The sequence below is a fragment of the Caretta caretta genome, chromosome 15, assembly GCF_965140235.1.
Source record: "Caretta caretta isolate rCarCar2 chromosome 15, rCarCar1.hap1, whole genome shotgun sequence".
In the NCBI taxonomy this organism is placed as follows: Eukaryota; Metazoa; Chordata; order Testudines; family Cheloniidae; genus Caretta; species Caretta caretta.
Window position 1 is genome coordinate 17,360,023 of NC_134220.1, and position 26,613 is coordinate 17,386,635.

The following is a 26,613-nucleotide window of genomic DNA, read 5'->3' on the forward strand; positions in this document are numbered from 1 at the left end:
TGTAGCTTGTGCTAACTTCTTTTTTCCTCTCTCATCTCATCATGAGCATTTTTGTCACCTTCTGTCAGCTTGTGGAATCCCCTCTACGTAGTGCCGTATTCTTCAGTCTGTACCTCTTCACACAGCGTGGCGTGGGAGAGGTACTGGAGGCAAATTTCCTCAGCAGAATCCACCTTGCACCTTCCTGTGGCCTTAGCCATCTGCTAGTACTTGCTGCACAGCCCTCCTTGCAGCTTCTCAGAATTCAGACTAGCCCTGTGCCACACCTTTTGCCAATGTCTTTCTTCTAAGCCGCTTCCCCTTTTCTCAGCGGGTTTAACAAATGCCACTCCATGCACAGCAGGACCAGATGGAAAATGTGAAGCCCCTCTAACAACCCATGGCTGTCTCTCTCCATGTCACAGCCTCTGGTTCCTCTTGGATCCTTCGAGGAAGCATTGGGAACATAATTACTAATCCCTACGTAGATATGTAGGGAAGTCATTCAGTGCTTGCTCATATATCTTTCCCTGTTGGTGTGCAGTCACCCCATGCACTCGAGTTTGGGTATTTTTGCCCAGCACTGTCTGTTAGGACCCACACCTGCACCCTGAATGCCTTTGTGACTCCCGCCCGAGAGCATAAATGGTGGGACAACCCTACCCATCCTTCAGTTCCTTCTCACTGCCTGTGGCTGAGTCAGAACTTTGGCAGTATCCAAGCCTCTTGCTCACTCTCTAATCCCTTCCTGTTTTTTGTAAATAGTTGTAGTGCCACAGCTGTTTAGGATTGCTTTGTACATCGTGTTTCATTTCTTTTTTTAAAATAAAACCCTGTTTTTCTCTGAGACTTCACCCAGTTTTGGTCCACCCTTTATGTTGGAACTGAAGTCTTCAGGATTTGAAAACTGTCCTTGTAAGGCAGTAATATCTGTTACTGATGGGCATATGAGGTGTTTGTTTCCCCTGGAAAGATTCTAAGCCATAGTAGATCATCAGTTATATACAAGGCCATTCTCAGACGTCAGTAGGAGCTTGCCTCAGACTTCTGGGACACGTGACCTCCTGCACATACATTTCTCAGCATCCCAGATTTCATCTTCACTGCATGCCAGAGAGGTTGAAATTTGTATATCAGTCCAACAGACATAATCTAGACATGAAGGAGCATGGCCCCCAGAAGTCTTGGTGAAAGTGTCCTCTAAAAGTATACAAAGGAGTTCTCTTCTCTCCACCATACCTATCAAAGACTTTGGAGAAAGACGCCTCCAGTCTCGACAGTCTTCACACGCAAGCCCTATGGATTCCTCAGGAAAACTGTCACAGCATTCCTCCCAATTCTGAGAGGTCTAATGATTCGGATCATGATGGACAACACCTCAGCAATGTTTTACATCAATAGGCAAGGCAGAGTAAGATCCACCCCCCTTGTCAAGAAGCTGTGCATTTACTTGAGAAGCACTTCACTTACCAGGCTTGCAGAACGTTCTGGCAGACTACCTCTGCAGGTAGTTTACAAATGCCAACGAATGGTCAGTGAAGGACACCGTCAAACGGGACATATTCATCATATGAGGTCAACCCTCTACAGACCTACAGACTTCAATGGGAGAAAACAAAAAATGTCACTTGAATCTGTCAGATGTGTTGCTGATGCCCTGGGCTAGGGGTCTAACCTGTGTGTATACTCTGTTTCTGCTAATTCCAAGAGTAATCAGAAAACTCGGGACTCTGCCAAGATCATTATATTGGCACTGGCTTGGCAAAGGCAGTTCTGGTTCTCGGACCTGATAAATCTCTCCATTCGACGTGCAGTCCCGTTACCTCTTCAGCCAGATGTGATATTCTGAAGGAAGGGACAGATTCTCCATGTGCACCTCACAGCATGGATGCTGGCTGGTTAACAGTAGAGAGGATCCACTCTTTGGAGGTACAGAATGTTCTTATCCACATTAGAAAAGATTTTATAAGGCTAGCTTACTCTTTCGAATGAAAGAGATTCACTGTCTGGGCTCAGCAACTTCAGTTTATCCTCATCTGTAACTCAAATACTTGATATACTAGAATGCCCTTCGTCCTTAAAGAATTCAGGACCATCCATGAGCTTTGTAAGGGTCCCTCTAGCAGTCATTTCAGCTTTCCATCTTCCTATGTGAGGTCATTCAATGTCCTCCCACCCTAGAGTAGCTAAGTTCCTGAAGAGTCTTCTGCGGGTACATCCCCCAATCAAAGAGGCTTGTCCTCCTTGAGAATTCAACTTAGTGCTGACAGTATTGATGGGTCTTCCCTTTGAGCCCTTAGCTACCAGTCCCCTTTTCCACCTATCCATTAAAATAGCCTTTCTAGTAGCAGTGGGTGGGAGAAATATAAGCTGTCATGGAGGGATCTCCATATGCTGTATTTCATGAAGACATGGTAACCTTGAGGTCTCACCCAAAGTTTTTCCCAAAGGTAATCGGACTTCCATCTCAACCAAGTAATACACCTGCCTGTCTTCTTTCCAAAGCCACATTCCAAGAAAGGGTAAGCTAAACTTCACATCTAACATATAGTTAAGAATGGATGCTATCCTTCTATCTTAATAAGACTATTCCTTTTAAAGTGTCCCCACAGGTATTTGTAGCTAATGCAGATGGGGTGAAAAGTCAGGTTATGTCAACAGTGAGAGTACCTAATTGGATTTCTACATGTATTAAATTATGTTATGAAATAGCTAATTTAGACCAATCATTGAGGGTTACAGCCCACTTCACCGGGGCTCAAGCAACTTACTCAACATCTGAGAAATTGTCCACTGTGGAAATATATAGGACAGCAATTTGGGGTTTGATGTATACTTACTCACCATTACTCCATAGTAAAAGCATCAAAATCTGATGCTCATTTTGGCAGAGCAGTTTTACAATCACTGTTCAGATAGGCTCCTAACACCTGCCTCCTGTGATCAGGTTATTGCTTGTGGGTCTGAGCTGTGAAGAAGAAATGGCTACTTACCTTTACAGCAATTGTGGTTCTTCTTGATGTGTGTCCCTTATATTATTCCATGACCCCCCTCCTTCCTTGCTACTATGGAGGCCTGTACCATTTGGATTCTCCATTGACAAAGGAGCTGAGGAATTTTTGGGGGGGTCATGCTGCCCGTTATACCTTCAGGTGAGAGGCACAAGGACAATCAAGATGTAAACATGTCCCCAATGGACACTGCTGGCTAAAAGAATCCAAACTTGGGTGCATGCATACTAACAGTGGAAAATATATATATATATGGTGAATACATCCTGAAGAAGATCATACATCTGTGAAGTTAGCATTTATTTTCCTCTCCCCTCCGGATCCCAAAAACAGGGTGTGGAAACCTTTCTAGGCCACCCCAAAGTTAAAGCTGCTTATGGTTTTTCCCTTCCTCCTTTCTCTTATGCTATCTGTTTAGTCATCTCCCAAACAAGGGCCAAGAAAAAAGATTTAAGATGGAGGTCAAAAATCTGAGAGAACCTGGCACTTGCCTTCCTCTGAGGATTTACTCCTCTCATCTTCATCGTCCTCACAGTCCAGCTTAGAAGAAGGGCATATCTAGGGCCATAAGGACCTAGATAATATTGGAGAACAGGTTCAATTGACAAAGGTGAAGACCTACATGAAATGAGTTTTCTGTACTCTTTTTTTTTCCCAATCCTAGATTCCCTGGGGAACAAGATTGGTGACCTGAATGGTTTTAGCTAGATCATAAGAGATTCACTAGTTGCACTTGTCACAAATTATGTAATCTCAAAAGATTGACTTCTGTCCCTAAAACAGATGCCCTGCACACAGGTTCCCCAGAAAGGCAATGATTCCGTTTGTGGGTCCTGCCTCTCTTAATGTAACTAACATATGTACAGCACAATCCTTTGCTAGGTTTTCTCTGCTTTTATTGAAGATGTGGTGTACATGATCACCTTCAGGTTTCACTTTCCTGGTTCTGCCTTCATGAAGTCCTAAAAGCAAAGGTCTTAGAGGCTTGCTCTTCTACCTGTCTCTTGTCTGTGACCACTCAAGCAAGATAACCTGATACTTCTTGATAGTGAGACACAATATATGGCTTTGAGCAACAGATGCAGATTTGACACCTGATTCTATGATATCTTACATCAGTCTAACTCCACTGATTTCAGTCAAATAACAGAGGAGAATTGGACCCAATCAAAATGTGCCAAGCAAACTCATAAAGTGGTAGGAACTGCTGACAAAAGAGAATAAACTTGCTTATTCTTGCCTCTAAGGTGAAATGGGTGGAGCTATCCAGCAGTGTTGTGAGACTAGCAGAGGTTGCTCTGAGAAGACTAACTATTAAGACAAAATTGTCCTAATTTTGGTCAATGTGGTGGCATGTTACAGGGAGACACTGAATTCCCAGATAAACCCATGACTAACATGCAATCAAGAAGCATTATTTGACCAACTATCAAGGCACTTGAGTAAATTGTAAAGGATGTTTGAGAAACACCTTATTAACGGATCTAAAATATTTGTTACCAACTCCTCCTCCCCCAATTCCACCCACAGAGGAATGTTGGATCAGATCCACTCTTCCTGCAACTGGTACTTTGCACTACCATGCAGAAAACTTGGGGTGGTTCACGAATCTGGTCTCACTTGTGCATCAGTCCTTTATTTTGCACCTCAGGTTGCTTGGTTGCTTCAGCTAATGCAGGGCTAACATTGGAGTAGCATAGCTGGGTTTTGAAGAGTCCCATACAAAATGTTTTTGGTCATGAAGAGACGCTGCCAAGACTTGGGGCCTTAAAGTGTTGGTGTAATATAAACTTAGATGAAAGGTGCTATGGGTGCTTCAGGTTTCTGACAAGCAGGTAGTAGCTCATCATTCCCAAAGATGCAAAAGCAACAAATAGGAAAAAGCAATAACAGTAGTTCCTGGATGTCCCATGGGGCTGTTGGTTGCTAGGATGCCAGGTCCCTTTCCTCTTTCCACTAATGAAGAGCAAGAAACCAAGCTGAAGATGGAATAGCTCTAAATCTTAAACAGATAATAGTTATACCATCAAAGACACATGCAGTCTTGTCTTCAGAAGATTAGATAGTATTGTAGATGTCTGAGTATAATCCATTGTGTATGGCTTTTTAAATTATTCATTATTGCAAGTGAAATACATCAATAACCAAATATTGAGACGATATCCTAAAGAGACGTAAATTCTCATTTACAATGGCACAAAACAATATTTACCAAGGTCTCAAAACAAGAGAGTCCTTGAAATATCTAGGGAGTAAATAGGAAAGTTTAAGCATCTTAAACTTGAAATTTAGCTAAACAATTTAAACAATAAATATTGCGTCTCTGGTTTAACAAATATCCTTATTTATACAGAATATTAACTGCTAGAAATTACTTCCACATCAGATTCAAGTAACAAAACACTGGATAATTCTTCATCTGCTTTATTTTCCACAGAGACATCTTGTTGATGGATTTTGAGGGCTCATGAAAGGCTCTAGACTCGGTGGGAACAGAATCTGTATTGTAATCAACTGAAGAGGAAGCAGAAGAACAAATTATGAGAACTACACAACTCATCTGTGTGAATCATGCTGCAATATTTAAGCTTAACAAGGAGAGCAAAAAGCTAAAATGAAAGAGATACTATCTGTCTGGTACATCCTGCCTGGAGAAGAACTTTAGAAACTGAATGAAAAAGCAAGATCTGAATTATAACATTCATAAACCAGTCGGAGAACACTTCAATCTCTCTGGTCACGCAATCACAGACATGAAGGTCGCTATCTTAAAACAAAAAAACTTCAAATCCAGACTCCAGCGAGAAACTGCTGAATTGGAATTCATTTGCAAATTGGATACTATTAATTTAGGCTTAAATAGAGACTGGGAGTGGCTAAGTCATTATGCAAGGTAGCCTGTTTCCTCTTGTTTTTTCCTACCCCCCCACCCCCAGATGTTCTGGTTTAACTTGGATTTAAACTTGGAGAGTGGTCAGTTTGGATGAGCTATTACCAGCAGGAGAGTGAGTTTGTGTGTGTATGGGGGTGGGGGGGATGTGAGAAAACCTGGATTTGTGCAGGAAATAGCCCGACTTGATTATGTAAAGAGTTGTCACTTTGGATGGGCTAGCACCAGCAGGAGAGTGAATTTGTGTGGGGGGGGTGGAGGGTGAGAAAACCTGGATTTGTGCTGGAAATGGCCCACCTGATGATCACTTTAGATAAGCTATTACCAGCAGGACAGTGGGGTGGGAGGAGGTATTGTTTCATATTCTCTGTGTATATATAAAGTCTGCTGCAGTTTCCACGGTATGCATCTGATGAAGTGAGCTGTAGCTCACGAAAGCTCATGCTCAAATAAATTGGTTAGTCTCTAAGGTGCCACAAGTACTCCTTTTCTTTTTGCGAATACAGACTAACACGGCTGTTACTCTGAAACAAGATCTGATTAGAGTCCTAAAATCTCCTCATGCCTTTAAAGCTCAAGATCAAAAGACTGACCACGGAGGTTATGGTGTACGGATATTGGAAAAAAATAATTTACAGCAAACATAGAAAAAGTGAAGGTTACCGTGGATAGACAAGAACTTGAACCGGTTAAGAAGAATGGGAGACCATACAAAATAGTAAAAAGCAATATCCCTTGCTGGTTCACATAAAGGCTTTGACATGTTTGTAGTGGCATGATAAATGGAAAAGAATAGCTCAAAAGCCTGAGGAATGAAGCAGGGGGAAATACAGTTGATTCTGCATAGACAGAACAAATATGATGAAGAAAAATCATTATGTTGAAAGATGTTCTAAAGATGTTGCAGAAGCTCAAGTGGAAATGCACTGGTCATATGACAAGACAGATGGAGAGTAACTCTAGAATATCTTGGCTAGAACAGGGATACTTGGTAGCACTGTAGTGATATCTTCATACAAACAGCTGCTAATCACAATGTCATTTAAATAGTGATGCCTACTTGTTTACAGTATATGTACAAGAATATTGTCATCAATTACATGATTTAAGATTTAACTAGTTTACGTCTGGAATGGTACATAATTACTAATGACATTTTCATTTTCAGTAGAGGTTGGAGCTCTGCACCAGTTATGTCAAAAAGATCCCTAGAGCTCGGTAAGAATTATGTAATGCCTGCAAAGAATGTGTATGTTGTAAAGCATGGGTCTGATGCTGAATAGTCATCGAGAAGTACAGCTACTAAGTCAAAAAAATAAATTGAACTTGGCTTAAAGTTTAGCACATGCTTAAATGGCCTCCTGAATAGGAATGCTTTCCTGAATCTGAGGCTATTCATAAAAGCTTATATGCTTGCTCTGTGTGTGACATCTGAAAAGGCAACATGTCTGTTAGCATAATAAAGCGTCTTACAAGCTTGTCTCTTGTGATAGAGGAAATGCTTTAAGTGGTATCTCACCTGACATGCTAGCCTTTATAGGCAGTGAGCCAACTCTTGGCCAGTAACTTGATCAGATTATAAACATGCATTGATTGCTTCTGCTGGGGTTCATTAAGATAAATTAGATAATAGACTGGATCTGTGTTACCATCTACGCTTATAGTGACTTTTCTGGTGATACAGTGCTATAATGTAGAATAATTGAGAGCATTACCCACTATGCAATAGGAGGTCCCAGATTCAGAAATTTGTGCTTTTAAAAATCACTGTAAATTTGGGATTATTTTCCCACTTTATGTATTGGTGGGGTGGTGATGGGAGGTTATCCTCAAGTCAAGGCACAAGAAAAGTTCACCCCTTCATCCTACATCTGACATTCAGGAAAAATTGCCATCCTTTCAATGACTATCTAACTTTTTACAGCATCCTAATAGCTCTTCCTTCCATACTGTCCTTCAGAAAAAAACATTATTATCCCCTAGATGACTTGTGCATGCTTTCCAGAAGCAGACCATCACTCTTTCAGAATACCAAACAAGCTTTTAGGAATGCTTTGGGAGGTTTTTATATTGTTTTAGTTTTATTACAGAAGTATTGCAGAAATCTAGTCTCTTCTTTTAGGAAGAAAACAATCTTTGGAAATTTTATTTGATCTTGAGATGACTTTCTAGTATCAGCTGACACTTAAGGGAGATGGAAGCATCACTTCGAAAATAGTTGTATCGTTTTTCGTTGACTAATATTGTTGGGTCCCCTAAAAGTGGTTCATTGGCACTTTTAACTTTTTTGTGGGGTATGAGAATTCTAGAGGTATACTGAATTTGTCAGTATCCTTTTGAAAGTCATGTCCTCCAGCTTTGTGTTTTGTAAACTTAAGCCCAACATGTACTATAACGAGACATAATGAAAATATTTAGGAAGGAGACAAAGGGCTCACCCATCACACACTATTACTACTACTTCCTTCTGCAACTTGTTGTCCCACTCCCCTTTCTATCTCCAAACTTCACGTACATAATGAGACTTTTCCAGGCTACCCAGATCTACACGATATGGCTAAGTGGTATGCAGTTTGAAAATATGAGTCACTTGCCCTTGCGCCTCTCTACATTTTTGAGAGCATTTACAGGCAACTTCCGGCAGCAGCAGAAATGCTGGAGTAACACTAGAGAGGCTTTTCTTGGGAGATTTCTGATCCATTTTACTGAATACGTTGATTTGAATGAATACCTTCCTGCTCTTCAGTGGAACCATACCAATTGCAGTGCAGGTCAAGCCCTCTGTACTTATGGAGGAGGGGGCATGATTTGGTTCCCTGCAATTTATACTATATTTAATCACTCTAAAAATAATTGTCATATTCTGATGAGGACAACTTCAGATATAGAATGGGCAATGGCAGCAGGTAAACTCTTAAGACAACATGATTTTGTTACCATGCAAAAGAGATTAGTAATGAAGGACCCTGATCCAATCTGACTGTTACTGAAGGCAATGTAAAGACTCTCATTAACTTCAATAGGGTTTAGATCTGGCCCCAAAAGACTGATTAGAAATACATGGGGAGGTGCTTTCAAAGCCTGCTGTCTACATAGTCCTTTTTTGGAGCTTAAGTGCATAAAGTTCTATACTGGCAAGAGCAAACAGCAGTTTAGACTTATTCATACCAGATGTTTGCAAGCCCCACATGTATGATCACATACTCCGTTTCAACGGATACCTCTGAATTTTTTTTCTCTGCAGTATGGGGAGGGTTAGCTCAGTGGTTTGAGCCAGCGTTGTGAGTTCAATCCTTGAGGGGGCCATTTAGGATCTGGGGCAAAAATTGGGGATTGGTCCTGCTTTGAGCAGGGGGTTGGACTAGATGACCTCCTGAGGTCCCTTCCACCCCTGATATTCTATGATTCTATGTTTTTTCAAATTTTTCCATAAGCTACAAATTTCATGGGCAGGTTCCATTACAGCATGATTTTTCTAGTTGCTATGGTGAGAGAGCTTGGCCTTCTGGGAATACAGAGGAAAGCTTAGAGAAGCATGATTTGGAGCCATCCAGAAGCAGTAAGATGACACTACGTTAACAAAAGCAAAAAAAAAGGGGGGGGGGGAGGCTTATGAAAGGTGCTGGATTCATAGGCCTGGAGACAAAGGTCCTCTGTCCATGAAAACAGGTACAGCACAGACCGCCACAGCAGTGGAAGCTTCTCTACCCTGGTGCACCCAAATCCCAGTCTTGGGGCACCAACTCTAACTCTAAGAGGATCATTCAGTGCCCATGAACCCATTGAATTCCTGGCCTCTCTGCTAAGCCTATGAGCAAGGAAGCTAGCTGTGGTGAGTTTGTTTTTGATGTGACCACTTGCCTGTTGGAAATGGAACTGAGACACAGAAGAGCTCACTTCAGACCACTGACTTCTGAAGATAAGCTTTTTTTTTTTTTAAGGTGCAGGAAGGAAAGGCAGGCACCACTGAAGACAAGGGCAGGCATAAGCTATTAAAATTCTCCAAGTTGTTATCCATCTCTTGCGCTTCCTTTAATGATTTCTTTAAAACCTCTTCAAAAGAAAGCTCTGCCTTAATAGACTCCTTCCCATCCATCAGATGAAATTCTCTTCACGACTCTAAATCCCTTTAAGATTGTTATGATTTTGCACTTGCTCATGAATGTCTCCACCTACCTCTTCCTCCCCATGGAACAGACGCTTTACACGTACAAATGTGAACCCTGGTTACTAAAATTCCCTTAGCTACACACAACAAGCCTGACTTTTTAGGATCCCAGAAAGGCTCACAGTCTGTGATCCAGCCCGATGTTGTTTGTTGCCCTTTCCAGTATTGGGACAGGGAGAGGAGGAGGAGGAACAAGAAAGTGGGACCAGTAAAGCAAGTGTGTTTACTGGCTCCTGTTTACAGGGTTCTTTCCCAAGCATATTTTTAACGTGGCAACCAAACTGAGTATGTGTAGTCGATGGATACCATGCTGTGTGCATCACTGGGACAACATATGGATCCACGTTTGTGTCGTCTCCTTTTTGATATGCATTTAAATCAAGTAAATTTCCCACCATACTGATTCACTACATGTGCTGTTAATCATTTTGATTTTTCATCGTCTTGAAATAATGTAGCGCTTGAGAGGCAGTAAAAACAAAACAGAACACAAACATCTGAACAGCTAATCGAGTGATTTTTTGTTCTGAAAAAATTCCACAGTGCAGCCTACTTGGAGCCTGACTGATGCCATCGCAAAACAAAGGTTTAAGGCAACCGTAGTAAACGAATGGAGTTTTAAATATGCCAAGTAACTGCAAAAGTTTTTCTTCTGGTGACCATTCAACAGTAAACAGGTCTACACGAGACGCACTTTGCTACTATACTATACTGCCAAAGCGCTTCCTAGTTATATTGCATTTTTGCTGATACAGCTTATTCCACTCCCCACAAAGCAAAATAAACTATATCAGTACCAGTGCAATTTGTCCCATGTAACTTTCTACACTAGGGGCTTTTGCTGGCACATCTATGTGGATCAGGGAATTACACATCTTTACGCCCCTGACTAACATAGCTTTGCTGGCAAAGTTTGTAGTGCAAACTTGGCCTTGGACTTACAGAGATAAGATACCAATATGTGGTTATTAATGGAATGTAACAGCTCCAGCTCTTGAGAAGTGATTAGTTTTAAATTATTAAGTCTTTCTTTTACGTTTGAAAAACTGCTTATGTCAGAGACGTGAGGAAATGGAACAGCCGCTAACTGGTGAGGAGGATTGTTGTCCTTTGTGCTTGAATTTATGCATCTGTAAAAATGGAGATAATGTTTATCCACTTTTGAAAAGTGCTTTGATCGGTTGAGATGAAAGGACCTATATAAAGCAAAGTATTATTAAGACTGGTATTCTTTCCCTCATGGAAATAGTTTAAATACTTTTTATTCCCATAGGTGAATGTAGTGTATTTAAGGGTTGCTGGATTTGAAGCACTGGAAATTAGCCTATTTTTATCAAGTACAAGGAAGAGCTGCTGTTGCTATACAGCAGCACCACCATAGGCTCAGCCCTAACCTGCAGGGACCCCCACTCTGGCTGACCACATCTCTAATGCAGTGTGTTTGCTGACTTCAAAATTGGCTGCTTTAATGATCTGAGCAGAGTCTCCAATAATTGACAAGTTTTGTGTGATTGGGGCATCATTACGAAATTAATCAAGACCACCAATTTAAAAGCCACTGAATAACTGTTTATGATTCCAAGATTTTTAAGGGCAGAAAGGGACTGATGACCATTTAGTTTGACTTCCTACTAGCCTAGGACTTCCTAATAGCAAGGCATAGGACTTCCCTGAATTAATTCCTGCTTCAAGTGAAAAAAATCCAATCCTGATTTAAAGATTTCCAGTGAAGAAGAAGAATCCACCACAACCCTTAGTAAGTTGTTCTGATGGCTAATTACTCTCACTTAAAAAAATTATGCCTTATTTCTAGTCTGAATTTGTCTGGCTTCAACTTCTAACCATTGGTTCCTGTTATACCTCTGTGTGCCGGACTACAGAGAACCTTTATTATCAAATATTTGTTTCCCATGTAGGTACTTCTAAACTGTGATCAAATCACCCCGTAATCTTCTCTTCGATAAACTAAACCGATTGAGCGCCTTGAGTCTCTCACTATACAGCATGTTCTCCAATCCTTTAATTGTTCTCATGGCTCTTTTCTGAACCCTCCCCAACTTTTCAACATCCTTCTTGAATTGTGGTAACACCAGAACTGGTCAGTGTTCCAGCACCAGTTGCACCCATTGCAAATGCAGAGGTAATATAGCCACTCCTCCTACTTGACATTCCCCGCTTATACATCTAAGGATTGCGGGAGCCTTTTTGGCCACAGCTTCACACTGGGAGCTCATGTTCATCTGACTATCCATCATGACCTCCAAGTCTTTTTCAGAGCCCCTGCTTTACAGGATAGGATTCCCCATCCTGTACATATGGCCTACATTCTTTGTTGCTAGACGTCTGACCTTACATTTTGCTATATTTAAATCATATTGTTTGTGCCATTTCCCAGGTAATCCAGATTGCTCTGAATCAGTGACCTGTCCTCATTATTTACCACGTCTCCAACCTTTGTGTCATCTGCAAACTTTATCAGTAATTATTCTGTTTTATTCCAGGTCGTTGATAAAAATATTACATAGTGTTGGGCCAAGAACTGATCTAGGTGGGACCCCACTAGAAACACACCTATATGATGATGATCTGCCAGTTACATTTTGAGATCCTATCAGTCAGTTTTTAATCCATTTAATATGTGCAATGTTGATGTAGTTGTGCAGTATAGAGTTAAATGCCTTACACAGATCTGTTGCATCAAGACTATTATTTTTATCACTCAAAGAACTGAGTCGAGTTAGACAAGATCTATTTTCTATAACCCCCTTTTTCTTCTTTGTTAATGACTTGCCCCAGGTCACACTAGAAGTGCAGGGCAGAGCCAGAAAATCAGATCTCCAGTGTTGCATCCCAGTGCTGTAGCCACAGAACTATCTTTCTTCCTCCAAATAACTCTGAATGCATATTAATTTGAGGTATGCCGTTTTTAATTCTGTTAACTGAAATCTCATAAACATTAAAGTCAGTCATGTTATAGGTGGATGTTTTCCAGTGAAAAAAATAGGGTCCACTTTTGCTAGACCTTCAGAGCTTCTGTGGACAGCATAGCTCCACAGCAACACAGTCCAAGTTGCCCTAAAATTGAAACCAGACGGGGTGCCACATGCAACATTAGTAATTCTCCTCTAGCACAGAGACAAAGGATGTGTCTACTCTGATTATCTTCTGTAGCAATCAGTGAACTTTGTTTGACATTAGAGGACTGACCTAAGCATGGCCGTGGAGTCTCCCTGACATCTCTTTCCGTGGGGCATGGACTTTCCTCAGCTGACAGAGATGGTTACTTGTGGAGGCCAGATAAGGAGAGCAGTAGTGTGTTTTACGTTATTTGTTTTTGCTGAAGGATATTGGCCTTCAAAGGTATTTGGGACTTGAATTGTAAAATACAATCTGACGGGGGCAAAGATACATTTGCCTTCCCCATCTCCCTTCCAAACAGCTTTGACTTCTCGTGCCCCTCCCTCTGAACATACCAACAGTTTCTAGCTATTGAATATTTACATTTTGCTGGCACATGTGACCTTCTGCACCTAGTATGCTGGGGATGAAGTCCTCACCCTATTGAAATCAGTGGGAGTTTTGTAATTGATTTCAGTGTGGTTAGGATTTCATCCTGGACATGGATTATATTTTGACATTTTCCATCTTAAAAAAAAGAAAAAAAAAAAGTGACTTGTTCCAGACAGCAACCCCACAGATGTGGTGTCTCATGTCTGTATATGCAGCTTGCCTCCAATGCCAGGATTGGATGGCTGAAGGCTAGAATTGTTTTTGCCAGGGTTCTTTGACATCCCTCCATGAAGATCTCTCACTTCCTCTAGAGCCTTTCAGATTATGTCAGACTCTATTTTCTCACTCTCTCACTGCCTGTGAATGCTGTTTGCACGTGCCTGGTAGCTCTTGTTGGCCTGGGAAGCAAAAAAACCACAAGGACAAGAATTTGGATTTCCCCACAAAGCTTTCTAGAAGTGGATCAACTTCATACTCATTCCTATTCTCTGCTCTTCGGAAGCCAGATACTACTGGCATGCACTATCTTAAGATATGATCCAAAATATAGCTAGGCAATCTGTGTATTATGGTGGTGCTCGTTAAGGTTGTCCTGAGATTTCTACTTGGAACCTAATCTGATGCCCATTGAAGTCAATGGACAGACTGTTGTTGATGTCAATCGATTTTGGATCACAACAGTCATACCTGGCCACCTAGGGATTTAGGAGCACAGACCCTACACCACAGATGCAGCTTAGGATGAAAATTCCCCTGCTGCTATTGCAGCATTGTGCCAGGGCACAAGAACCAAAAAAGAGAATCTGACTAGAAAATATTCCAGAACTGACTTGTCTTTCATTGTCCAAGCTAACCGATGTGTAATTGTTGTTCATTACAAACTGCACAAATGGTAAACATTAAACTAGACTTTAAAAAATTCTTTCTGATTCAATAACACAATCAAGACAGTTTGTTTTTAAATATCAGGCCGGATATGCAGCTGGTGTAAGCTGATGTAGCTCAGTGGGCTTCAGTCGTACTACATCATTTACACTAGCTGATGATCTGGCCTATGTTCTTTTTAACTTCACAGAAAAATTATTTTGTAAAATGTACACAGATACTAAACCTATTTTAATGGCTTTATGTAGCTAGCATCAATTTGTTACTTTGATTTCTTACCTTAACTTTTCAAACATTTAAAATAATTGATTTGTTGGAAGTAATTATAGTTTAACAAAACAAGAATTCCTACACGAATAGGGAGAACTCTATGTTCAGTATAGAGCCTGGATTGAGCAAAATCAGTCTTGCAATATATGGTTTCACTGCCATTCAGATGGGATTGTGCTGTTGCACACTGATAGTACACTACTGTAGATATGAAAAAGGCACTAGCTCCACCTAATTCTCAATCTGATAAAATGCAGTCTTGCCAACTTTATTAGCAAGCCTGTAACTCCTGATTTTTTAAGGCTAGTTTTCTTGGGATGTATTGTGGGTGCGAGAATTGGAGGACAGAGTAATCTGGAGTCATTATTGCCTTGACTTTTTTTTTTAATGCAGTGTTATGCTGAATTGTGGGTGGATGTTAAAGTGATTTGTTTCTACCCACCACTCCCATGCCCTGCATATGATGAGCTCTGTGGCATTAGGAACTGAGTTTTGCCAGAGCTAACTGTTAATTAAATTTCCTGATGTTACATCCTTAAACCCTGATCCTGAAAGCAAGCTGCTCCATGTTGGTGGATCCCTGTGTGTGCACTGAGCAGTTTGAAGGGTCAGGGATTTAGTGGTAAAGGGCTTGGGTGTTTGAGAAATTTTGAATCTGGCTTCCAGAAGTCCATAATTGTAATTTTCATGTGAATTTACTGCTCATAAACGGTGACAAATTGGCAGTCCTGGAGAATGAAATGCTCTGTTTACTGTCCATTACAGGTACAGTGGTACAAGCTTCACTACAGGGTCTCCTGAACTGCAGCAACCACCTCAAAGGGATCTCCCTCTGCACAGCCCCTTGGCCCCTCTTCTGAGGCTTCCAGTTCTGGTGGTATCTTTTGTGAGGGTAATAATACTTATGCAGGTGCCTTTTCATTGGGAACTGACCTGAACCCACCCAATGCATTTCAATTAGGTCATCTTAAAGTCATCAGGTGACAACAACTTTCATTTTCTCCTAACCTGGTCTATAGTTGAGCTGGTGTCCTAGATCCTGAAAACACTTGTCCATCTAAGGCATTTATGTAACTCCTCAGTTACTTATTCATATTAATATCTGGCCTGTAGGCATGCAACAGTTTAGTCTTCATGCAGGTTAGTGGCCAGTTTCAGACAATCCCGAGCCTAGATTTATTTTTCCTCTTTTGGAAGTGTTAGGTAAGTGTGATGTGTTTAGTAATACTTACAGAAGTCACTACTGGAGCTAGTCCTCTATATTTCATAATCAATTAGTTTTACTATATATACTGTGACAGGGTCAGGCCAGATGGTTACAGGAGAGTGTTTAGAAGGCAGATATATTAGCCCCAGATTAAGCAGATCTTACCTGGGTAAGGTAATGGGCAGTTCCAGAACAAGCAGGAACTTGCTGGAACCAATTAAGGCAGGCAGGCTAACTAGGACACCTGGAACCAATTAAGAAGAAACTGCTAGAATCAGTTAGGACAGGCTGGCTAATCAGGGCATCTGAGTTTAAAAAGGACCTCACTTCAGTTTGTGGCATGTGTGCAAGGAGCTGGGAGCAAGAGGCGCGAGGAGCCAAGAGTGAGAAGGGAAGGCGTACTGCTAGAGGACTGAGGAGTACAAGCATTATCAGACATCAGGAGGAAGATCCTGTGGTGAGGATAAAGAAGGTGTGGGGAGGAGGCCATGGGGAAGTAGCCCAGGGAGTTGTAGCTGTCACACAGCTGTTCCAGGAGGCACTCTAGACAGCTGCATTCCACAGGACCCTGGGCTGGAACCCAGAGTAGAGGGCAGGCCCGGGTTCCCCCCAAATCCTCCCAACTCCTGGTCAGACACAGGAGGAGTTGACCTGGACTGTGGGTCCCACCAGAGGGGAAGGTCTCTGGGCTGTTCCCTGACCCACATGGTGGATCAGCAGAGACAGCGGGGATTGTTCTCCTTTCTTTTCCCCAGGCTGGCTGGTGATGAGGTTATCTGAGTAAAACAGCAGATCTGAGCCACAAAAGTGGCCAAACTGAGGGCTGCCATGAATCTCTGAGGCGAGCAAATCCGCCAATGAGCCCAGGACCCACCAAGGTAGAGGACGAACTTTGTCACAATACACAGACATCACACAATTGAACTGGAAGGGTATATTGAATGGGGTCCTGCAGGGATCTGTCCTGGGTCTGGTTCTATTCAATATTTTCATAAATGATGTGGCTAATGTGTCAGAGAGTACATGTACAAAGTTTGCAGGTGATACCATGCTGGGGAGGGTTGCAAGTGCTTTGGAGGACAGGATTAAAATTCAAAATGATCTAGATAAACTGGAGAAATGGTCTGGATTAAATAGGATGAAATTCAGTAAGGATAAATGCAAAATACTACACTGTGGAAGGAATAATTAATTGCATAAATACAAAATGGGAAATGACTTCCTAAATAGGAGTACCGCTGAAAAGGATCTGGGGGTTATAGTGGATCACAAACTAAATAGGGGTCAACAGTATAATACTGTTGCAAGGAAAGTGAACATCACAGTGGGATGTCTGAGCAGAAATGTTGTAAGCAAGACATGAGAAGTAATTCTTTCACTCTACTCAGCACTGTAAGGCCTCAACTGGAGTATTGTGTCCTGTGCTGGGCACCACACTTCAGGAAAGATGTGGACAAATTGGAGTAAGTCCAGAGAAGAGCAACAAAAATTATTGAAGGTCATTTAGAAGACAAGAGATGTAAGGAAAGATTGAAAAAACTGGGCTTGTTTAATCTGGAGAAAAGAAGACGGGGGGGACATAAATTTTAAAGTACATAAAAGATTGTTATAAAGAGGAGGGTGATAAATTGTTCTCCTTAACTACTGAGGACAGGACAAGAAATAATTTTCTTAAATTGCAGCAAGGGAGATTTAAGATAGAGAAAAACTGCTTAACTGTAAGGGTAGTTAAGCAATGAACAAATTACCTAGGGAGGTTGTAGAATCTCAACAAGAAAAGGAGTACTTGTGGCACCTTAGAGACTAACCAATTTATTTGAGCATGAGCTTTCGTGAGCTACAGCTCACTTCATCAGTCATTGGAGGTTTTTAAGAACAGGTTAAACACTTGTCAGGGATGGTCTACATAATACTTAGTCCTGCCTCAGTGCAGGAGACTGGATAGATGACCTGCTTAGGTTCCTTCCAGTCCATTTCTATGATTCTGTTTTAGCTTTTGAGGACAGATTTAAGATTTTAGGTAATAAACCCTTGTATTTGGTACAAACGCTAAGGTACTACTACCTTAGGCAAAAAAAAAAAAAAGGGTGAGAAAACTCCAAGTTAACAACAAAAGCATGAGGTAAATACTAAACAGAATGCTCCAACTCAAGTCACAGGCAGTGAGAATGAACTGAAGGGGATAGGTGTAGCACTGCCCTTAAATAGCCATAGGAAGGGTTCTAAAGGCCAGATGGTGTCAACGGTGCCCTAAAAGATACTGCTAAGCAAAGTTCTCAGGCTTTGGTGTGCTGGGCACATGCACACCATAATGGAATACACATTTGCAAGCACTCAAAGAAGAATTATAGCCTCTACACTTTTAAAATGCCATCAGCCACTGTTTTGGTAACAACGTTCAAATTAATTGAACATTATCCTGATGCACCAGAGGTGGCAGGCAGAACTCTGCAGAATTAATCTCCCCTTTAACTTTGGCCACACCTTTCTCATGAACATGTCCCTTTGCACGTCTGCAGGCTAAAATGAGTCCTGTTCTGAACCAGATTAGTGGACCAAGTTTTTTACCCCTTTGTTTCCTAATGAAATGCAAACACAACACTGGACATTTTCTTCTGTCTTGCTGGAGTTGAAATCAAAACTTTGTGCATTTTCTTGTTTTAAGGTCCAGTAACAGTTTTTTATTTCTCCAGAGGAAGACTTAAGAATTTTAGTGTAACAAAGGGAACAACTGTGGGAAGAAAATCTATAAAAGTAGACAGAAAGAGAAATCATATTAAGAATTCAGGAGGCTTCTCATTCTCTATGTTGGTGGGTGTTCACTGCTTGTGGGCCTTGGAGTCATGGTACAAAACTCGTTGCCCCTGCCACACATCTTCCCACTCTTATGGGGACGACTCCTTTTACAATCAAAAGCAGGGGGAAGGTTAAACAGAAACCTTTAACTAAAGAGAATAAGAGGTTGCTGAAATTAGGTTAATTTATTCCTCCTTTGCCATAGCCATTTTGAGTACAGTATGAGTTACTTTTTAAAGATGGTCTGTATAATAGGATATACAAGCCTAGTTTGCCTTGTAAACTTGGCCAGTGTTGAATGCTTGTTTATTACTGTACAACACTTAGCTCCATTACGTGACATAATGGATGTTGTGCCTTTTGTATCTGGTATAGAAGACTATTAGTTTCCCCTCATTAATCTAGTCAGGCTGAATGCTCCAGAAACTCAGTAAACATAGACTTAGAAAACACGAGACAAAATAGCTACTGTAGAGTGAACAAGCCACTTTTTAAAACCCAAGTATAATAGAGATTCCTACTTCATGTTCCTTACTCTCTCCTTCCCAGCCACCCCCCATGGGATGGGACCATATGTTAGGGCGCAGAGATAATTAATCTGTTGATTAAAGAGTGGGACTGGAGTCAGAAATCCTTAGTTCTTTTCCTGGCTCTGACACTGATTTGTGGTGTGATCCTGGGCAAGCCACTTAATTTATGTAAACCTCCTTCTTTATTTCCTGTAAAATGGGAGATGCTTATGTCCTTCAAAGGCTTTTATGAGGCTTAGTGTTTATAAAAGACATTGTAATCCTTCTATAAAATGCTATATAGTGCAAAGTTCTTATAAATAAACTATATTAAACCAGCCACCTGCCATATTTATTTTTTTCTAAATTATTATTTTTTTTATTACTGGAATGCAAACAAGCATGCTAAACTGTTCCTGGTTGTTTTTCTTCCCTATGGTTTATAATTTTAAAAGAAAAAACATGCTAAAATTACAAAATTTTAGAAATATATTTTCCCTCAGTCTTTCTCTCCCCTACCTATCAGCCCATAGCAAATTTCTACACAAAAGCATGGTATTATAACCTGCTGAAAAGAGAGGTGTAATCAAGAAATAGTAGTATATATTAAATAGTACTTAGCACTTAAATAATGATTTTCATTTTCAGAGCACACTGCAAATATTAATCCTTACAACATCTTTGTGAAGTAATTACTGTTTTAATTTTTTATGAGTCAGAAGTTAAATTATTTGTCTAAGGCAACAAAGAAAGCCAGAGCTGGGATTAGAATTCAAGAAGTTCTAGGCTCCCAAGTCCAGTGGTCAGACTACTTATTCTACACAATTCAATGTTTATGATGTCAGAATTCTCTATACCCATAAAAATTGAGTAACGTATTGTTAGATTTTAAAAGAAAAATAGTTATTAAGGAGCTAGAAAATGCCATGTATCAAAAGATGCAAACATTTAAGTGTGATACTTTCTCTGCAACTTTTAACTCTTCCACATGGCTGCACGATATATATAATCTGGATGTCATGCAATCATTCTGATACCAATAAGCATAGCACTTGTATTTTCTCATACACCCACCAAAGGACTGCCTCCTTCTCTTCTGTCAGTGAATTGGCACTGTTATGTAGATTATTAACATGATGGGTATAGTTCATTACAAATTCTCATGTCAGTATAAATTCTACAATTAATAATGCAACTACCTGTTTTTTGACACTGTTGAGGCTGAAATAGTCAAAATATGACCTACTGTCTTAGAAAGCCATAGGTATTTCTTACAATGCGTGTGTTAAATATCTCCTTTCAGGTTGCTTTTTAAAATCAGTGATAAAAGCCATCACTTATGAGCCCCCCTACAATAACAAATTTGTGTGTGCAAACCTATGTGATGAATAAATAGATTGGAAATTTACTTCAGTTTTAAAGATGGCCTGCAAAGATAAGGAACTAAATTTCAGGAACTACCCTATAATATCTACTTGATCCCAATAACCAGGCTAAGAGGGGAATCTGGCGCATTAAAACCATTTTTTCCCCTTCTTTCATCAGTCTTGCTCCTGCTTAAAGGGACATCAATAATAGGATGTCATAGATGCCCTAAAACTCCACAGAAGCCAGTGCATCAGGAGTTAAATAAGTTCTTTCTTGTGTTGTATGTTTTTGTTTGGTTATTTTATTTTTTGTTTATTTGTTTTTGAAAAAGAAACTTTGAAAAATGGGGGGGAAGGGAGAGTGCCTTCAGGACAGTTCCATGCTCCAACCTAATGCTGTTGAAGCTATGATATCACAAGACAGCATGTACAGAGCTGTCGCATCAGAGCAAGAGCCAATAATCATGGGATCAGAAAGAAAGCAAATTATAGCAATACCTTCTTCCTACTATTTCCATAATTATCTTCGTTTTTATCCTGACACCATACCCTGGCAAATACAATACTACAAAGTGTCCTGAAATAACTTTTGAACTCCATACAATGCAGTCGTGGTTGTGTGTATTGCTCGGTGATGATGTTTTGACATGTTGCTATACTACATTGTAAAGTACCAATGTAACAGTATGACATTGCCAACCTAAATGCCACATTATTAGACGTGATTTAATCAAATCAGACCAACTCCTGTGGAAACCCCTACTAAAGGAAATGTTAAGTAAGTGTTATCTCTCATAACAGTATTTCTAGGAACCTCAGGACTATCCCATGACTGCAAAAATTGCCTGACAGATGTTCCTGGATCTTAAAAACACTAGTCAGGCTTATGAAATGTCATTGCATCATAAGGTTGCAACGTGGTGCGATGACTTTCTGATGCACCATTGTCAAATTAGGTTGCATATGTAAAATTATTGCGAGCTGGTAACAAATCACAGAACTGGCAGTCCTACATTGCACATCAAGGTAAAGTTACTGAACTTTGATAATTGTGTATGAGCAACTGTGAGGTGTATATTTTAAAGCCTAATTTCAAAGTAATAGAGGAAGAACTATAACAGTAAGTGTCCATTGACTAATTGTAGTATTTATATAAAATGGGTATGTATGGCATCTTCCTATTTATTATTGGTTTTGTAATTGTACCTTGAGGCCCTAATCAAATTCAGGCCCAGTTCTACTGGGTACTTTACAAACACAGCGTGAAACATAGTCCCTGCCGTAGGGAATTTATAATCTAATTTATTTATTAAAGACAAGAAGCTTTAGGTAAAACAAACAGAAGAACTAGGGGAGGGTAAACATGCGTCCGTGTAAGCCAGCTTTGTATGTGGATTGAGTCAAGCCTATTTTTAATTATAAGATGCAGAGAACAGATGTATAAAATATCAGAAGTATATCTCCCAGACTAGAGAATTTTACAATCTAGTATAAAGAGGTAACATAAGTAAATACTGTACCAACACAAGCAGGGCTGATAAAACAGGGAAAGGAGAAATCTCTTGTGGGAGCATTTTTTTCCCCTTTGTGTATGGGGAACTCTTGGATAGTGATAGTTAGACCTGCCCCAGGATCTCTTAAGAATAATCCTATTGTGCTTGGGTGTTGAAGTGTCAGTGTACAGCACCAACACTGAGGCTAGTTAGCATAGGCCAAGTGAGAGAGGTTTTGGACATGAGGTTGCTAAGCTCACAGGCTATTTCCGGGGTAGAGGCCTGTATGTACAAAGAAATACGCAATCTCCAGTGGAAAGAGGATCAAGCCTTCCAGGGACTGCTATCCCATAGTGTACATTGTAATTTGCCTGACTTTGGGTTTCCGGCCTGTGGTGTGAACACTTAATAATTCACTGGTTTCAGAGGAACAGCCGTGTTAGTCTGTATTCGCAAAAAGAAAAGGAGTACTTGTGGCACCTTAGAGACTAACCAATTTATTTGAGCATGAGCTTTCGTGAGCTACAGCTCACTTCATGAGCTGTAGCTCACGAAAGCTCATGCTCAAATAAATTGGTTAGTCTCTAAGGTGCCACAAGTACTCCTTTTCTTTTTAATAATTCACTGTGTCTAGTAATTCATGGGCCCTGGGCATGGCTGGCTTTGGGCACTTAGTACAGAAGAATCCAGAGAAGCCACCTTTTGTGGTGAACTGCTTGGCTCCTTCACTGTCAGCAGGCTCCCTATTAGTCCTTGTTGCCCTAGTGGGTGAGATCATTGGGATTTCCCTGAAAGGGACTCTGGGGCTTTGATGGTGCTTGGATACCATGGTGATGGTTGCCTTGGCAACATACGAGCCAAACAACCCCTATCTTCTGACAGGCATCGCCCAGGGCCTCCTGCCTTCACTCTCCCCTAGTCTTAAGAAGGGGCCCAGCGCCTCTCGGCTTCGGACCCTGCCCATTCTTGGGTTCTGAGACGAGACCTTTCCTCCCTCTCTCGCTGTCTCTCTTCCCCCGCCTCCACCCTTCTCCCATTGGTCACTTTTCCGCAGGATGTCTCCTAGGTGTGTATCTATTCGCTGAGCGAACTGACATGGTTGAGAAACGGCCAATAGAGCGCGAGGCTGGAAGTGACCGGCAGATGGAAATGCCAGTATGATTGGTTCAGGGCCCGCATAGTCCCGCCCGCGGGAGCAGGAGCCCCATTGAAGCAGGCGTTTCAAGATGGTGGCGCCTGGGCGGGGGAGGCGGCTCCTGTGAGGAGGCGGCGGCCGAGGCACCCCCCCCCCACTCCCCCGGCCCGGGAAAGAGGAGCGGCGGGGACACACGGAATGGCCCAGGTGGGTGCTGAGCCCACAGACTCCCGCGTCGAAGAAGGTGGGCAGGAGCGGGGCCTGCGGCCCAGCCGCTGGCTTGGTGCCGTCCCCCGGCCGGGGTGATGGGGAGGGTTTCCCTCTCCTCCCCGCGGGACAATCCTCTGCCTCCTCCCCCCAGCACAGCGAGGTAACGGGGACTATTCTGCCTCCTCTCCAGAGCCACCCTGGGTGTGTGGAGGCCCCGTCCTACCTGCACCTCCTTCTTTCGAGTCCCCTCCCCCCTGCCCTTGGCGCGGGCAGTGAGGAGGCGCCCGACCTCCCCCAGAATAATGGCGACAAATATCCCTGGGGGGGGATTCTCTCTGCTCCCCCCCTCCCCTAGTAATATGGAGGATTTTCCCCCGCACATCCTATTGCCCGGCTCGCGGGGGTTGATGGGAAAGAGTCCTCCCCATGCACTTCTCTTGCCCCCCCCGCCCCCCCGGGAATGGAGAGGATCCCCCTCTCGCTGCGCGCGCATACTTAGTGGGAAAATGGGGATTGGGAAATATTTGCCCTTGCGCATCCTCTCAGCGCGCGTCCCCCTACTCTGTGTAATGAGAGGAATCTCGCTCGCTCACACGCAAGGTGATGGAGGAGCGGGGCAGTCCTCTTCATATCCTTTTGCCTATTCACAGGCTCAGCCTTAACAATGTAAGGAGAACTCCGCCCACTTCCTCCGCGCCCCCCTCCCCATCCGTCGGATTCCCTTCACGTTGGGGTAATGAGGAGAAGCCTGCACATCTTCCTGCTTTCCCACCCCCTCACCTTCACTTTTTGGGGTAACAGGAAGGATTTTTCTTGTACACTTTCTTCTTCTGCCTCGCTGGAGTGATGAAGGCGCTTCCCTGCACCTCTTCTATCCCTAATTGTGGATTAATGGGGTGGATTTCCATTTGATACATTCCCAGAACAGTGTGGGGGTTTATCCCTAATTCTTCTTCTCTGACTGTTTCTTCTGTGGTCAGGAATGGAGAAGCTTTCCCCCAATCCTCTCCTTCTTTAAACAATGAAGATTCTTGCCCTGATCTGTTTATGTGAGCAATAATGAGGTTTCCCTTGGCCCCAGCTAATGGGGATCCCCCAACTGGCCACTCCTTCCTGACTGGGAAATGAGGATTCTGTACCTGATCACCTTCCACCCCAGTAATGGCTGCTCCAGCCATTCTCTTGCCCCAATATAATGGCATCTATGTAACATTTCCTCTATAACCCTCTTTTGCCAACCCAGGCAGTGGGCACAAGTCCTCCTACCATCAGATGGAGACAGGAAACTGGCAATGCTGTGTGCTATCATTTCCCACCCCCAAAGAGGGGTGGGCTGGCTGGCTGAACCTTTTCAATTCCATTTCTGTCTCCAGCAGGTGAGAGATGTCTAGCCAGCCAAAGAACTTTGAACTTATTTTTTAGGTTTTTTTTCTTTGAATTTTTCCCTTTCTGTTACGGTTAGATAGTTTAGGGATTTTCATAAAAAGTATCACTTCTGCATATTCACATGAACACTATATGGGGGGTGGTCTTTTGGCTCTGATGTGGTGTTTTCTTGGCAAGAATTACCTTGCAAAAAGCTGCCTTACAATTTGTTTGTTCTCTCTTTTTTGTTATTATTAGGAAGCCAATACTTAAGTGTGGGGTGAATGGAAGCCTTCCTTATTCTTTTCTGTACACTACAGAACTACAAATGGTCCCACATTGCCTCCCCTCCCCCCATTGAAACCACGTTAGCAAGTGGGTCATGCTGTAAATGGAGCAGCTGTTTCACTATTTGAGGGGGGCTTATTTAAGGTGCAGTTTACTGCTGCTTTTTCCAGATAACCTACTATGGTACTCATGGACGGATGTGACTGATTCCCACCAGGTTGCCACCTGGAACTGGAGTACTGCTGAGCTCTCTGACCCACCAGCCTGGCTCCCTCTCACACTGTGCTGCTGTGACAAGCTGCAAAGCCCTCCATGCTTGCACTTTCACCAGCATTCACAGAGGTAGAGACTCACCCAGGTGAAGTTACATGCAGGCTCTCTAACCACCAGCCTAGGACCCCAGAGCAGTACTGTCCTGCCCTGCTCAAATCTGGCCCTTATATGGGTTTAATACTTGGTCCGCCTCTCCCTCAGTGTGAAGAGGACCATGCACACTTGTAGTAACCAAGCTGCGATTTTCCCCAGACACATTAGTCAAACGCACATTGATTTGGATTAAAACGTATAAAACAAGTTTATTAACTACAAAAAGATAGATTATAAGTGATAGCGAACAGATGAAAGCAGATTACCTAGTAAATAAACAAAACTGCAAACTGAGTTTAACATACTACAGTAAAAGCTTTTTTATGCATCATGCTGGGGGAATGAGGGGTGCCAGTAAGTGAAAAATTCCAGTTAACTAAACAGGAGGGAGTTTGGGTGCAGGAGGTGGTGTGGGGTTGGAGTGAGGGAGGGGGTGCAGGCTCTGGGAGGGAGTTTGGGTGTGGGAGGAGGCTCGGGGCAGGGTGTTGGGGCATGGGAGGGGTTTTGGGGTGCTGGATCCAGGGGGCGGTCACCTCAGGCTGCTCCCCGCAAGCGGTAACCTGTCCTTGCTGTTCCTAGGTGGAGGCAAGGATAGGTGGCTCTGTGCATTGCCTGTGCCCCAAGCGCTGGCTCCATAGGAGCCAATAGGAGCTGTGGAGGCAGCATGCAGAGCCGCCTAGCCACGCCTTTGCCTAGGAACAGCAGGGACAGGTGGCCGCTTGCAGGGAGCCTCTGCCCTGAGCCCCCTCCCAGAGCTTGTGCACCACACCTCCTCCTGTGCTCCAACCCCCAGTCCCACACCCCCTCCTGCACTCCAAATCCCTCATGGCTGTTCCTCCGCCTAGGAGCAGCAGGGACATGTTGCCACTTCCTGGGATCCACGTGGAGCCAGGTAGGGAGTCTGCCGGCCCTGCACCAACCGGACTATAAACCAGACTTTCTATGAAGATTAGAAATGACAGTTTCGAGCTTTCCGGTTGGTACAGGGTCGGATAACACAGCTTTTACTGTAGATAGATAGGATATGAATTAGCAAATTCTCGCCCTGAGTGATAAACCGGCTGGCAGATTCTTAAGGCACGAGCTGCCTTTGCTTTGCAGCTTGGGTATCCCAGGTTTTCATACACAGGCTAGAAATCCCTTTTGCCTGGGACCATCACTTCT

At 42.5% G+C, this 26,613-nt stretch overlaps 2 protein-coding genes across 5 annotated transcripts in view; both read left to right on the top strand.

The window, feature by feature from the left end:
- Window positions 1-7,221, top strand: part of TANGO2 (transport and golgi organization 2 homolog) — a 98,938-nt gene extending 91,717 nt beyond the window's left edge. The window contains exon 2 of the mRNA XM_048822081.2: window positions 5,428-7,221. Within this exon, the coding sequence (XP_048678038.2) occupies window positions 5,428-5,461 (34 nt within the window). The 3' untranslated portion in view covers window positions 5,462-7,221. The remainder of the gene's footprint in view (window positions 1-5,427) is intronic.
- A 16,067-nt stretch (window positions 7,222-23,288) lies between these two features.
- DGCR8 (DGCR8 microprocessor complex subunit) overlaps window positions 23,289-26,613 on the top strand; it is a 45,656-nt gene continuing 42,331 nt past the window's right edge. For 3 of the 4 annotated variants that reach the window (XM_048821938.2, XM_048821936.2, XM_048821941.2), the window contains exon 1: window positions 23,289-23,427. The gene's annotated coding sequence lies outside the window, so the exon portion shown is untranslated. Of the gene's footprint in view, window positions 23,465-26,613 lie in introns of all 4 variants that reach the window. The other variant, XM_048821937.2, reaches the window with a different exon arrangement.